This window comes from Candoia aspera, chromosome 7 (genome assembly GCF_035149785.1).
Source record: "Candoia aspera isolate rCanAsp1 chromosome 7, rCanAsp1.hap2, whole genome shotgun sequence".
NCBI lineage: Eukaryota > Metazoa > Chordata > Lepidosauria > Squamata > Boidae > Candoia > Candoia aspera.
In genome coordinates this window covers 43,767,634-43,782,179 of record NC_086159.1, presented here as the reverse complement: position 1 = coordinate 43,782,179, position 14,546 = coordinate 43,767,634, and the positions used below count along the sequence as shown (strand labels likewise).

Sequence of the window (14,546 nt, the reverse complement as noted above, 5' to 3'; positions counted from 1 at the left end):
TAGGAATCTAGGATAATTTGTAATTAAATGTGTTTCAGTTGAGAACACTGGGAATATTTTGGGTGCAGCATATATATTGTGTTTGTGATGAACTTCTGCAATTAAAAACATCAAAATAATATATGTGATCATTTAAAAAGTAATTGTATTAAAAAAATTAAAATGCATAGATATTAATAGAAAGGAGACACTTCTCAAGCTCTTTGGTGCTAGATGACTCAGCATATCTGCCCTGCAAAAGGTCGCATGATGCAAATTTGTATTATATGCAATATACATCAGGACTGAGGTTCACAGCACTACATAACTGACAGTTACATAAGGAACCTAAGTGCCAAAAATGATAGATATTACTGGAATTTGGGTTTTGTAAGGTTTCACTTTAATTTTTACTGTCTAATGAATTAAACAAAGGAATATGACTTGTATACATCACTTGCAGTACAACGTCCACTTGAATATTTATGCATAATTTCCAGTTACTCTAACTGCACTTTTCCCCTTTCTATTTACTTTCTCCAAATGTACATTTCCTTGCCTTTGGCACACAAGAACTATAACTGACATTTTAAAGAATAAATTAGACAACATTGTCATTCCAATTTAGCATTATTGACCAGAATGAAGAGCAAAGAGTCAGGTCAAGCATGTTACTGGTTTCAGAACAGAATTTTCAAAATGTACACAAGAACATGAATATGACATCCTGTTCTCACTGGAGCAGAACTTCAGACATATCATATTCTCTACTTTGCACTTTGTACTTATATGCCAAGGGAACAAAAACACTGACATTTTACTATATCCATATCTAACCTGCAATTCTATTCTTCTATTCATGTTCTATATTTATGTTGAATTCTTAAAGGATAACAATCTTATCTTTAAGATTCTATGTTATTATTATTAGTTAAGTACTGCTAGCCAGCAAGAATCCTCAGAATAAAGCAAAATATGCATTTAAGTAAATTTAACGTTGTTACATGTAGATACTCTCAGGCATTATAAAATGTAATGATTGCTATGGTACCATTATTGGAAAAAATATAGAAAAATCTATTAGAAAAATGTATCTAGAATTGTATGTCTATGAATAAGAAGATTCATTATTACTTCAAATAACTGCAGTAATATAGAAATGATAATGAGTAATTATATTATACTATATTATACTATATATATACACTATATAATTTTATACTATATATAGCATTGTGATGTAATACATATATTAGTTTTTAACAAGTCAAGTCTGATTTTAATTGAAGTAAGAGTGAATAATATTATAACAAGTATGCTGGTTTTATTTATCTTGAGAATGATCAGGTTGCTTTTAAAAACTAGGGCTGTGCATTGCTTTGAATTTGAGTCTAAAAAAGTACTTTTAAAGAATGCAGTGGACACAAATAGCATCTCAAAGCAGTCACAGAGTCCTGGGGAAAGACAGCTGATTTAAGAAGAGAGGTGCAAGGTGTGTAACCTTGTACATTCCAAAGCAACCTTTTCAGAATTGAACCCAAAGCACTGCCCAGTCCTAATAAAATCTATTGTAAAGCTTCTGCTCCTATTACAGGCCTGAGGTTTCTATGATTAATATCAGAATTATGCGCTCAAAACCCTAAACTAGGGACAACCTACATTCTACAGCAAATTTATCAACTTAATTTTGCAGAATTTGTTCATCTTAGGGAGCAGCCATCAACTAAGCAAACACTGAAAGCACGTATAATCACTAAATATTATTCTACCACAATATGAGCTCCAGATCGAATACATATATTTAGTACAGAAGCTATTTATTTACACTGGGGTGAAGGAGGAACATACTCTTCCTTTATATTTTATGAAAACCGAGTTATGATACAGATATTCAACACAGTCATGCATCCACCTCTTTTTTAATCCTCTCAACTTTGTTAAAGGAAACATCTGTGCAGATCAATATCCCTATGTCTGGATCTCCACATTAATCTTATGGCATTAGCTATGTGACAGAGAGAAAATACCTGTATTTATACTTTTACCATATGAAACCACTGCCTAGATGATGTGTCTGAACCAACTCTTAGAATTAAAAATACATTACTTGCAAGCATATAAAAGCATTACTATAGAATGTATACAAGCAAATATGCCTAACTGATCTGAATATGGCATTAATGTGACACATAGCAAGGTAAAGATTTAGGATGAATTTTGCTGATCTTAGCCCTTTCAAAAATTAACAGTACTTCAATCAAAATGGAAAAAAACAACAACCCCATGCTTACTTGTCAATCTCTGCCATTTTTCCAGACCTCAGCAAACCTCTAGGAAAGAAGAGAAATGGTTTAAAATTGTTTTAAATAGAAATTATACTAATATTGAGCTATTTTGCAATGTATCTGGAAGAGATATGCCACTCATATTGCAACCATTTTTAAACCTGTCAGAATTACGGTCCACCTCTTTTTATATGATCACAACCAACGTATCAGGAGTTTAAAAGGCTAAACAAAAATACCCAAATTACATATAACGCTACACACTATAGCTGGTTGAGATGGCGTAAGAATCCAACATGTATCTTGATAGAATAAAAGGATTCCATGATTTGAACTCATCTCCTGGCAACTACATGGACACATTTTTGTGCCTTTTTCAGCAACAATGTGGAAATGGTTTGCCACCTCATTCCTCTAGGACCAGCATCTGTAATTAGTTCATGACATCCAGCCCATGAGAAAAGTGTCATCACTGTGGAGTCCTTGGTGCTCTCTGAGCTTGGTTGTTTGCTTGCAGACATTTCATTGCCCTACTAGACAACATTTTCAGTGCTAGAAGGGAGTGGGGTTTGCTCTCCGTTTATATACAGTATATACAGTAGCTTGCCCTGACAGTGTTGGTAAGGGTGTTCTTCTCTCCTAGGTAGTTCCTTGAGGACTCCACAGTTCAACCCTGAGCTACATATATTCCCTTCTATTGGTTTCATCATTCTCTGAAATAATACTTTCACTATAGATACCATAAACTTTGTATTATTCTGTGCCTTTATTTTATGTTTCAAACAAGCAATTATGTCTGAAACAAGCAATCCTGTTTCCTGAACCTGAGTAGTGAATTGCCAGACGCTAGAGATCTTATAGTCAGTCGTCAGCATGTTAATTCTGCTATCAACCTATAGGACTTTCACTGAACAGTGGTGCATTATAGAAGTGATTTTGAAACTGCACTTTGCATTTTTAAAAGTTATTTGCATGTTCAAAATTGCCCTGCAATACTGAGGTAAACTTATCCACAAGGGTAAGTGAGAGGAGGCACCCACCTTCACTGGAAAGAGAACTGTGAATTTTGCTACTCAATTATCAAAATAGATAATTGTAATTGATATTGCTGCAACCAATTACATTTATGTTGTTCATCGCCACTAACTTCCTCTTGTCTTTATTAACAAAGAGAATGTGTGGTCATGGCATGAAAATATTTATTCAATTCTTTCTGTGCAAATTGTAACAATATTCTGAAACAGGGAAAACATTCTTGTTTGAAGGATCTTATTCACCCTAGCGTTTGTTTCACCCTCATTTGCAGAGATATCCGTGTCAGACAGTATCGCATAACTGGTCATTGTTAACTGAGCAGAGTTGCTTCTTGTACGTAAGCTGCATACTCAGGAAATGTCAGTAATAGACCTGATATGAGTACATTTCCATGAGGCATCTGATTCTTATGCAACTGTCTTCCAAATTAAAGTCCAGGTAATCTAAGTCCTTATCAGATGCTTCTAGTAAGACTACTCAAACAGAACTGAGTAGTCAATTCAATTTCTGATTAAATCAACATAGAATTATTTTTTGTATCAATAATTAGTCATAATAGATATAGAAATCTATTATATTGTATTAGCTAATAATTTAAAGCATTACTACCACTTTTAAAAAGAATTTTATTAAGTTTCAAGACAAGGATAAAAACTATTAAAAAAAAACTACAAAAAAGACCTTAAAAGGTATGAAAACACAAGAGATTTTTTTTTCAAAATTACAGAAAGATATGACTTCCAACTTTTAACAATATACAGAAATTTCCATAATCAATCTCTTACTCTATATTAAACCAAAACCACATTATTTCTATAAATCGTTCTACTTTAGCACATTATAAAAATCACTAAGTACAGTTACTCCCCCCTTACATTAAAATGAAGAAAAAAAATTAATATAGACCCCAGAAACAACCCCCCCATAAGCACATAAATTGTGTGCCATTATACTTAATAGTACAACAGTTTTAATAATCTTAATAAACCCAAAAAGCAAAAGCTATTCAAAACAGTACCCTTAAATCAAATCCTTTTTGTTGTTTATTTGTTTAGTCGCTTCCGACTCTTCGTGACTTCATGGACCAGCCCACGCCAGAGCTTCCTGTCGGTCGTCAACACCCCCAGCTCCCCCAGGGACGAGTCCGTCACCTCTAGAATATCATCCATCCACCTTGCCCTTGGTCAGCCCCTCTTCCTTTTGCCCTCCACTCTCCCTAGCATCAGCATCTTCTCCAGGGTGTCCTGTCTTCTCATTATGTGGCCAAAGTATTTCAGTTTTGCCTTTAATATCATTCCTTCAAGTGAGCAGTCTGGCTTTATTTCCTGGAGGATGGACTGGTTGGATCTTCTTGCAGTCCAAGGCACTCTCAGAATTTTCCTCCAACACCACAGTTCCAAAGCATCTCTCTTCCTTCTCTCAGCCTTCCTTATGGTCCAGCTCTCGCAGCCATATGTTACTACAGGGAACATCATTGCCTTAACTATGCGGACCGTTGTTGTCAGTGTGATGTCTCTGCTCTTAACTATTTTATCGAGATTGGTCATTGCTCTTCTCCCAAGGATTAAGCGTCTTCTGATTTCCTGACTGCAGTCAGCATCTGCAGTAATCTTCACACCTAGAAATACAAAGTCTTTCACTGCCTCTACATTTTCTCCCTCTAGTTGCCAGTTATCAATCAAGCTGTTTGCCATAATCTTGGTTTTTTTGAGGTTTAGCTGCAAGCCAGCTTTTGCACTTTCTTCTTTCACCTTCATCATAAGGCTCCTCAGTTCCTCTTCACTTTCAGCCATCAAAGTGGTATCATCTGCATATCTGAGATTAGTGTTTCTTCCAGAGATTTTAACTCCAGCCTTGGATTCCTCAAGCCCAGCATGTCGCATGATGTGTTCTGCATACGAGTTGAATAGGTAGGGTGAGAGTATACAGCCCTGCCGTACTCCTTTCCCAATCTTAAACCAGTCCGTTGACTTGGTATCCCCATACCACTAAGAACGTGCCACAATTTGTTATGGTCCACACAGTCAAAGGCTTTAGAATAGTCAATAAAACAGAAATAAATGTTTTTCTGAAACTCCCTGGCTTTTTCCATTATCCAGCGGATATTGGCAATTTGGTCCTTAGTTGCACTCACACCACACGCTCTAGGGCTTTGCAGGAAGGAGGAGAAAGTCTCGTGAACTGCCAGCAGCTTCCAACATGAGCTGCAGAGCACATGCACCAGAAGCGCCCTGGAGAGTCTGCAGAAGACTCTCTGCAGAGTGAGCGAGCAAAGGAGGGAAGGAGGTGAATCTTCTTTTCCAGAATGGTCATCTTATTTCTCTCTCCCTTAACTTTTAAAGATCAGCTGTAAAATACAAAACCAGACTCCAAAGGCTAAAAACTCTCATCTTCCACCCAGATAGTTGGGCAGTGTGTGTGGAAGCGAGCGAGAGAAGGAGGGAAAGAGAGCAGGAGGGCACCGTGCATGTGAGTGAAGGAGGGAAGGAGGCCACAGTATGTCTGAGTGAGCAGAAGGAAGAAGGCCGCAATGCACGCAAGCAAAGGAGGGAAGGAGGCCATGGTGCGAGCCAGCCAGCAAAGGATGTTGTGATGCACGCGAGTGAGTGAAGGAGAGAAGGAAGCCGCGGTGCATGCAAGCAAAGCATACAAGCGAGCCAAGGGGGAAGGAGGGCCAAGAAGCCTCTGGGCTGCAGCGTGGCAAGCATCCCCAGAGCTGCATGGTTCTGGGGCTGCTTGCCACCCCACAAGGCAGGATGCAGGGTGGCCGAAAGAGCAGAGATGAGGGGAAATAACCAGTTGGGGGGAGTTGAAGGGGTGGCAGTCCCTTACCTTGGAAGAACCAAGGCTTGGGAAGGTCCAAGCCCAGAATGGCTTGGATTGGGATGGGTACTCACTTAATGACCTACAATTCTCAGTTAACAACAGCAAGGGGGAATTGCTGGGATTGAGATCATTTAGCGATGCAGTCATGTGACGTTGTGCTTTATGACATCGCTTAGCAACAGCAATTCCAGTCCCAAGTGTGGTCATTAAGCAAGGACTACCTATAACAGAACCTACTGACAACTTTAAAAAATGCTCATTTAATCTTATTTTCCTGGGGACATTGCTAGATTTTCTATGAATGGAATTCAAGAAACAGATCCAAATCTGGTACGTGCCTCTTCAAAAACACAGTTATTAATCTAAAGGAAAGTAACATGGTGTAAAAACCAGGCTGTCTGAACAGTCTACCACTTGTTGCAGAAGATTCATTTTCAGAAAATGATGATGTACCCCCAGAATGGCCAAATGTGCACATTCTGGAAGAAAAACATGCCATTCCAAAAAAACAGTGGAAGATTCCAGGATCAGAACATGGAATTTTGCATATACCTAGGAACTGATAGACATAACAAAAAAGGAGAAGAATTCTGCTCCTGCTGCTCATTTTTTAATCCAGGGAAAAATGAGGCATTCATGGAGGGTGGGGGGTGTTGCTTCAAGTATTAGCTTTATGAATAATGTACCTTGATTTAAGCGAGGATGAGTATGGTAACAAAGTCTGCTGCTCCAGTTCAGTTTCTGCATCCTATCCACCCTATCTTACTGCATTGCACAGGAAATCATTTAGACTTTCATTGTATTCTTCAGCAAAAAGAGTAGCAGTGAGATTCAAGAGACCTTAATCCAAGATACTAGAACAACACTGTCTTGCCAGACCAGGCAACAGCACATGATAATACCAAACCTTGCACTGAAGTACTCTTTGGCTATGTTTTCAGGATTTAACTGGATATTTAAAGTAGCATAAAGGTCAATCTCAAAGTTCAAATGTTAATTTCAGAAGTCAATTATGGAGAACAGTTGCATAAGTACTTGTCTTAATGTAAATATGTGTTAAGAATAATGCAATATAAAAGCAATTTCCAACAAGCAGTCAGATACAGAAAGACCTAGGTTCATCCTGGCTTCTCAATTGAGAAGAATGCCTTCATACAATTATGTCTGATGTACAAGTTGTATCCTTTCCTGAGCTAATTGGATTTGGCAACAGTTATTCATGTCTTGGATTATATTATACCCTGCCAGAGATGCCTACTGCTTACCAGTCACAATCTAAATGGCTTAAGGCCTCAGTATCTAAGAAACTGGCTCTCATGTTACCAACATGCTCTGTTAATATTGGCAGAAATCTCTTATAAAGATGTCCCCACAGTCAGAGGCTCATCTTTCTGGCACACAGGGGAGGCCTTTCTGTTGCACTGCTTCTAAGCAATGGAATGCATTCCATCAAAAATTGGGTTTGGTCCCTACCAACTCAGTGTTGAGGAAATTTGTAAAGATGCAACTTTTTTGCCAGATTTGTAACTATTAGTTTAACAGTTTTATTGTTGATTTTAATCTGTATTTTTAATATATATAAATTATTTTAAAATTTGTTAGCCGCCTTGATTGCCAGAACAGATAGAATATAAATAAAATAAATAACTATACGCATATCAATTAATCACATGCTGTCTTAACCTACTCCTCTCCATTCCTGCAAATTCAGCCGACCATTTTATTCTTTACTTTGTGTTAAGGCATAAAATAGTTGTCAGAAGATTCTTGATTATATCATAGTTATTGTCCAATCTGTACTGTCTATGAGAAGCTGTTACTGACATCTTGTACATTTTCCCTTAGAATTCTTTCCAAAGAAGAAGGGAGTGACTGAATGCAGCAAAGCCCCTTCAAAAGCAATTCCGCTTTAAAAAAAAAAAAAAAACTGTTATGTATGTCTTCATCCTAAGTCTGTGCAAATTTTAACATTATTACATGGCTGGTCTTCTATTAAAAAAAACCCTATCTTGATAAAAGGTTTTTTTTTAAGAAAGAAAGAAATATGTGTTGATCTATTCTGAACAATGAAATTCAGAACTTGTCATTGCTGTTAACTTCTACTTGATTAAGTAGTTAATTCACTTATGCACAATCCCAATCCTTAGTTCTGAAGCTTAAACCAAGTCATGTTTATCTGTACATTTTCTTCTGCAAAGAATGCCAGCAAAAAAGTTTTTTCTAAGTATCATATAATACCAAGTCTAGACATTACAATCATGATGAAGCTAGCAGAATGCGTGAGTACCTCAAACTCACTATGTCCAAAGTTGTTTGAAGAGACTGTTAATGAAACTTGTAATGCTGAAATACATCAGTTCACCATCAAGTAATAATTGATATAATAACTGATCATGACAATCCAACTTATATATGCCCTTCGGTAAACTTTTATTATATCCCAAATGGACTTTTACCAATTATTCTTGACTAGTACAAAGCTGACAAGGAAAAAAATTGCAGAGTCCCAAACATATCATTTTTAATCTCTCTCTTTTTAATAAACTTCAAATTATTTCACAGAATTGTCTATTAACAATTTGCTAATGTGATGTGCAACAACCAAAAAACAGGTATAACATTTAAGCTTCAAACAGCAGAGCAAATTATTGTTAAAAAATCAGTTTCTGAAGCCATGAAGGAGCAAATGCGGTATTTGAAAAAGACTTCAGGGCATTTTATTATATAATTAGTCTGACCCATTTAAAAAACTAGGAAGATGTCTGTCCCTTGGCTTAAGATTTATAATCATAGTTGTAACATTAAAATCTCTTTTGAGTTCCACTTCACTCCTGGATTGGATATTATTGATAGTCAAAAAAGAGAAACAGTACAGAGGAAATGTAACACCTGATTTCATGCCACAGAAAATCTTGAAGAGTAACTTGTGTGTATAAATCCTCCTAAACCCACATAGCCAAATCCACATTCTAGGATCCAACCCCTAGGAGACATATCTATATAGATGTAGTTATTCTTTTTTGGGACAGAATAAACAGATCATTAACAGTAATATCCAGCTAATTCCTGCACCCCAACATTTCACAGTATTCTTTTCTAAATATTCAAGAGAACATACTCTGAAGAAAAAGTTACCAAATACTCCTTCCTCTAGGAAAATATTCCACAAAAACCATATTATTCTCAACAGTTTCTAGTAATCCAATTTCTAAATGTTTTCCCCAAAATGTTACAGCTTATGCTACCCTGTAAACAGAACATCTCTGCCCAACCTGGGCAACTTTAAGATGTGTAGGCTTTAACTCCCAGAATTCCCCAGCCAGCATACCCATTGCTAAGAATTCTGGAAGTAGAACTCCACACATCTCAAAAGTTACCTAGGTTGGGAAACACTGCTAAAAAAAAATCTTAAGAGCTTAAAGAGAGGATGGCTACATAGGTACAAGCAGATTATAGCAGCTTCTTACTATAGTTAGGGTTCAGATTTGTTAATTTTATTTTTCACCAAATTTTGAGCATGTTAATACAATATCACAGAAACCCAAACTTCAGTGAAACAAGATTCCCCTTTCATCTAGTTTATTTGTGACATAAATATTTCTATGCAGTTTAACTTTCATGTAAGGACTCAATTCTGCAAATTCCATGAAGAATTTTGCTAAGTCATAAAACTGAGGAAAAGACCCCCCCAACCCCAATCACATATTTGCTATGAAATCTGAACTAAAAGTGATTGAGAAAAGGATCCCAGAATTTCGGCAAACAGAAAAATGATACATCAATCTAGCTTGCAGCTAGTGAGAAGGAAATCCGTATTAGGCATTCTTAAGAAAGCAATCAAAAGTAGAACTGTCAATATTCTTACCTTGACATCTATCTGTGGTACTACAAATGCTTGGAATAATACTGTGTGCAGTAATGACCAGTGCACTTTAAAATGAGGTGCTTTAGAGTTGGAAAAGGTATGGTTATCTATCCCCTGATATCAGTTATTAAAGGAAAAAAGCAGAAAGGTGGTATTGCACTCATTTCTTTCTGAGTTTGCCATAAACATCTGGTTGTCCAACACAGGAACAGAATACCGAATTTAAGATGGAACTAGTCTTATTCAACAAAGCTCTTAGGTTCACCACTGGCACAGCATCCACATGCTGAAGGGCCTATCTGCTCAATGTATCAAAGCCTACTTCAACATCTTCTGTGTCACAACAGGCATACCTTGGAGATATTGTGGGTTTGGTTCCAGACCACAGCAATAAAGTATTACAATAAAGAGAGTCACATGAATTTTTTGGTTTCTCAGTGCATATAAAAGTTATGTTTAGACTATACTGTAGTCTATTAAGTGTGCAATAGCATGTCTAAAAAAAACAATATACATACCTTAATTAGAAAAATACTTCATTGCTAAAAAATGCTAATCATCATCTGATTAATAATGCAGAAGTTTGAAATACTGCAAGAATTACCAAAATGACACCAAGACATGAAGTGAGCAAATGCTGTTGGAAAAATGGCGCTGATAGACTTGCTTGAAGCAGGGTTGCTACAAACCTTCAATTTGTAAAAAAAAAAAAAGCAGCAATATCTGTGAAGCGCAATAAAATGAGGTATGCCTGTATTGGGAAAGGAGGTCTATGAATTATAGACATTCCAGACATCATGGTTGGTCTATTTAATGCTCCAGAAGAGAAGGATGCAAAGAGTTAGGATCTAATTTGCCCACCAATGTTTGAAACATACCTGCCTGTTTCTGAAGAGCAACTCCTGTCCCCAAGAGAGAATAATGTGTACATTATTTACAACTAGGATATTCCAGTTATGTTTTCTTGACCACCAGGGCAATACAGATCAGTTATGCAAACACTATTAAATAATGTTCATGCTAAGTGCTACCTCACAGGTAATATAAATACACACGATATTGAAAACATGGAAAGCCAGAGCAGTATACAACCAAACATATTAAAAACCACTTAATAGTTTCTCAACTCTTTTTTTAGTAGATACTGATACAAATTTTGGGATTAATATGATTAATACTTGTACATAAATGTTATTGAGCACAAACTGATTTGCAGCAATGTTTTAAAAGCCTACGCTAGGCCTGCACAACCTGTGGAAGGGAAAGGACCACACTGATAAATTAAAAATAATTACTACTGCAAAGGAATAGCAGGAGCGCCTATCAGCTATTCAGTGGCTAGAGAAGCAGTGACAACAGAGCTGGAGGCACTAGTGCTACTCGGCAGTGTGTCTTTCAGGGCAGCAGCGGTGGATCCTTCCTGATGGCTGCAGACATTTGGCAGCAGCAAATTGATTTTTTTTAAAAATGCCAGTGGGCTACTTAAGGCTGTTTGGTGGGTCACATGCAGCCCATGGGCCATATGTTGTACAGGCCTGGCCTACGCACATACTATTAAGTCTGAACTTCAGAAAATCTTAAGTGGTCAACCTTGCAATTTATTTACCTATTATTTGAACTGCAATCTATAAGTAATGTCACATTTATACAAGTAGTCCTTGCTTAACATTAATTGGGACCAGCAGCTCTGTCACTAAGTTACGTAATCATAAAGCGCTACATCATATGATGGCGCTGACTTACAACAGCAATTGTTAGGCAAATCCCATGAAATCACAGCATTGTGCAGCTACGTGATAGCCATTTGTGACCTCCTGCTGACTTCCCCATTGACTTTGCTTGTCGGAAGCTGGCAGTGAAGGTCGCAAATGGCTATCACACGAACGTAGGACGCTGCAATGTCATAACTGTGAGCCGGTTGCCAAGAGCCTGAACTGCGATCACATGACTGCGGGGATGCTGCGACTACTGCAAATATGATGACCAAATCACCCTTGTTCAGCGCTGTGGTAACTTCAATCAGTCACTGAACGAGTGGTCATTCAGCGAGGACTACCTGTATTACTAAATACAATTGAAATAAGCCTCAGTTAAGATTCTTTAAGACATGACCAGATTTTGGGGTTGGGGGGGCACTTTTCCTGACTATGCTTTCCTGGAAAGATGCAAAATGCAATTCAATATACCTGTAAAGTTCCAGTTTAATAAAGAAGGGTAGATTAAATAATGCCTATATTCACATGGCAGTAGAATATACTCTTGAGTTAAAACTCCCTTAGTATTCATTACTATCACTTATATACATTATTGCTAGGCCCAAAGTGCTTTATAATTTTGCATATGCATCTTCGGGTACATTAATATCACTTCCATGATATTAGTCTCAGTCTCCTGGTTTCTAGCCTGGTGCCTTAACCACTAGATCAAACTGGCTCTTTTGTTGCCACATCAAACAAAAAATAGTGGTAACACACCTAGTGTATGTCCCACCTCTAATCAAATACAACCCAAGTGTAAAGATCTGGCTACTGAAGACAAAGCAGGGAACAGTGTTTCAAGACACTTTAATCTTGCTTTACACTGCCTTTCCCTAAAAACCATGTGGCCAGTATCATGAAGCATGTTCACTAGACTGAAGTGCAAGCCACCCCAGTAGTTAACCTGATGCTGTCTAAACCACAGTCCTGGCACTATCTCGTAAGTTACTTAGTAAAGTAACTTAGTACATTTAGAATACTTATTAAATCAATCCATTGAGTCAGAAAATTGTTACACCTACTGGGCCCTAAAAATGAGTAAGGCACTTTTTTTCTCCTCCCTCTTAATATCCACAGCCATTCACTATTTAGCGTTTTATCTCCAAATACAACATTCTCGCTGTGCAGAGGGAGGGAAGGTGGAAACCAACGACTGTTTATTGCTAGGAGATCTACCTTTAGATTGGGGCGGGGGGGGAGAGAGAGATTATAAAACAACGCCAAATTCTCTCCAAACCGATTATCCCCCCTCAGGGAAACATACGAATGATAGACTAAAAACCTTCCCGCCGCAACGCGCATCCTACCCCCCAAATTGCCCACACCCTATCTCTCCCGGGGGGCCGCTACTAAAATTGATTGCCTGTTTCGATCCCCTTTTCCCAACCCCCATCGCGGCAAAGCCTATTTACGTTTCAGCCCCGATAGGAAGCTTTAATCCACGCAGCGCCACTTACAGGTCACCGACTATGGTGGGCAAAGGCGCCGGAGGCGGCCCAGACCTGCCTGTTCCCCACGTGTTTGCTTGTGCTTCCGCCGGCCAGACTAGGCCCGGCCAAGCCAAGCCAGATAGAGCCGCCCTGCCAAGTGCCTCGCCCCAAGGCGAAAGTGATGAGGGCGGAAGGAGAAAAATGGCCTTTGCACACTCGCGCGCGCGCAGTCTCCCACTCGAGCAACCACCGCTCCGAAGTCAGGCACAATTCCCACAAGAAGACCAACGGCCAAGGAGGGCACCGCCTCAACCCGCTTTCTCCCCATCCTCGGTGCCGATTGAACGCGAGGTTCCTTGCAACTGGTGGGCCGAGATCGCTGGCTGGCCGGTGGGTCGGCCTGTGATCTTCACGGTCCCACCCTCGAAGCCACGCGTCTTGGTTACCTGCGCGAGGCCGCGTCTCGCAGTGACTCAGGACTGAGGAAGAACCGTTGCGCAGCCGGCGGTAAAAAGACCCAAGCTCCCGCCGCTCGCGCTCATATAGAATTAACGTCACTACGTAACCCCCCCTCCACCGCCTCTCTTTCCCGCGCGCCTCGGTCTCCAGGCAACCTCGGGTGCGCGCCTGCCTTGGAATGGCTAAATTGCTGCCTAGTGACAAATAAGGGATCCTCTCTCTCTCTCCCGCCAATCCACCCGCCAACCATCAACCCTGGCGGCAGCCTAGGCGGTCCGCGGTTAGGCCACGTGCTCCCAGGTTCTCTGCGTTAAACAACGCGTGTAGCGAAAGGGAAGGAAGGATGCTCGCGCTGGGTGTGTGTTTGAATGAGGCATAGCAAATTATTCCTTTTCTGAACCAGACACTTCCAAATTATCCCTTTTCTATTTCTGCATAACTGGATGTTCAGTGTTATTATTATCAGTACACGATTACTGTAGATTGACATTATTGTTATTAATAGGACTGTTACCGTTACAAGGCAGTTCATTTTATGAATCGTGGTTGTAGCTGTTTTAATTTTTTATTATATTCAACCAAATTGTATTTACTGTGTTTTATTGTTTCAGTATACATCTGCATCAGCCTTATATTGCGTGGAACACCCTGAATGTATTGGACTGCAACATCCATCTAGCCATCAATTCGAATTGTCCCATGCCTCTGGTAGTGCTAGTGGGCAATGATGTGGGCTGTAGTCCAAAACATCTGGAAATGGCTGGGTCTGCACATCTTTAATAAATCTTACAATGATTTCAGTACTGCATAAGGGGACAGATGTTACAAAGAATTTCTAATTTGACACAGGGGAAACAATAGAAAAAAGGAATAGGAATAGATTCATGTTAGCAGCTTAACTACAGTGAAT

The 14,546-nt window shown here is 38.9% G+C and overlaps 1 protein-coding gene across 3 annotated transcripts in view; it reads right to left on the bottom strand.

The window, feature by feature from the left end:
• NAP1L1 (nucleosome assembly protein 1 like 1) overlaps positions 1–13,750 on the bottom strand; it is a 36,115-nt gene extending 22,365 nt beyond the window's left edge. The window contains exons 1-2 of one of the 3 annotated variants that reach the window (XM_063309061.1): positions 13,624–13,750; positions 2,271–2,309 (exon numbers count right to left, since the gene is read on the bottom strand). In XM_063309061.1, the coding sequence (XP_063165131.1) occupies positions 2,271–2,287 (17 nt within the window). In that variant the 5' untranslated portion in view covers positions 2,288–2,309; positions 13,624–13,750. Of the gene's footprint in view, positions 1–2,270; positions 2,310–13,204; positions 13,292–13,623 lie in introns of those variants that run through there. The other 2 variants (XM_063309059.1, XM_063309060.1) reach the window with 2 other exon arrangements.
• Positions 13,751–14,546: the final 796 nt, after the last annotated feature.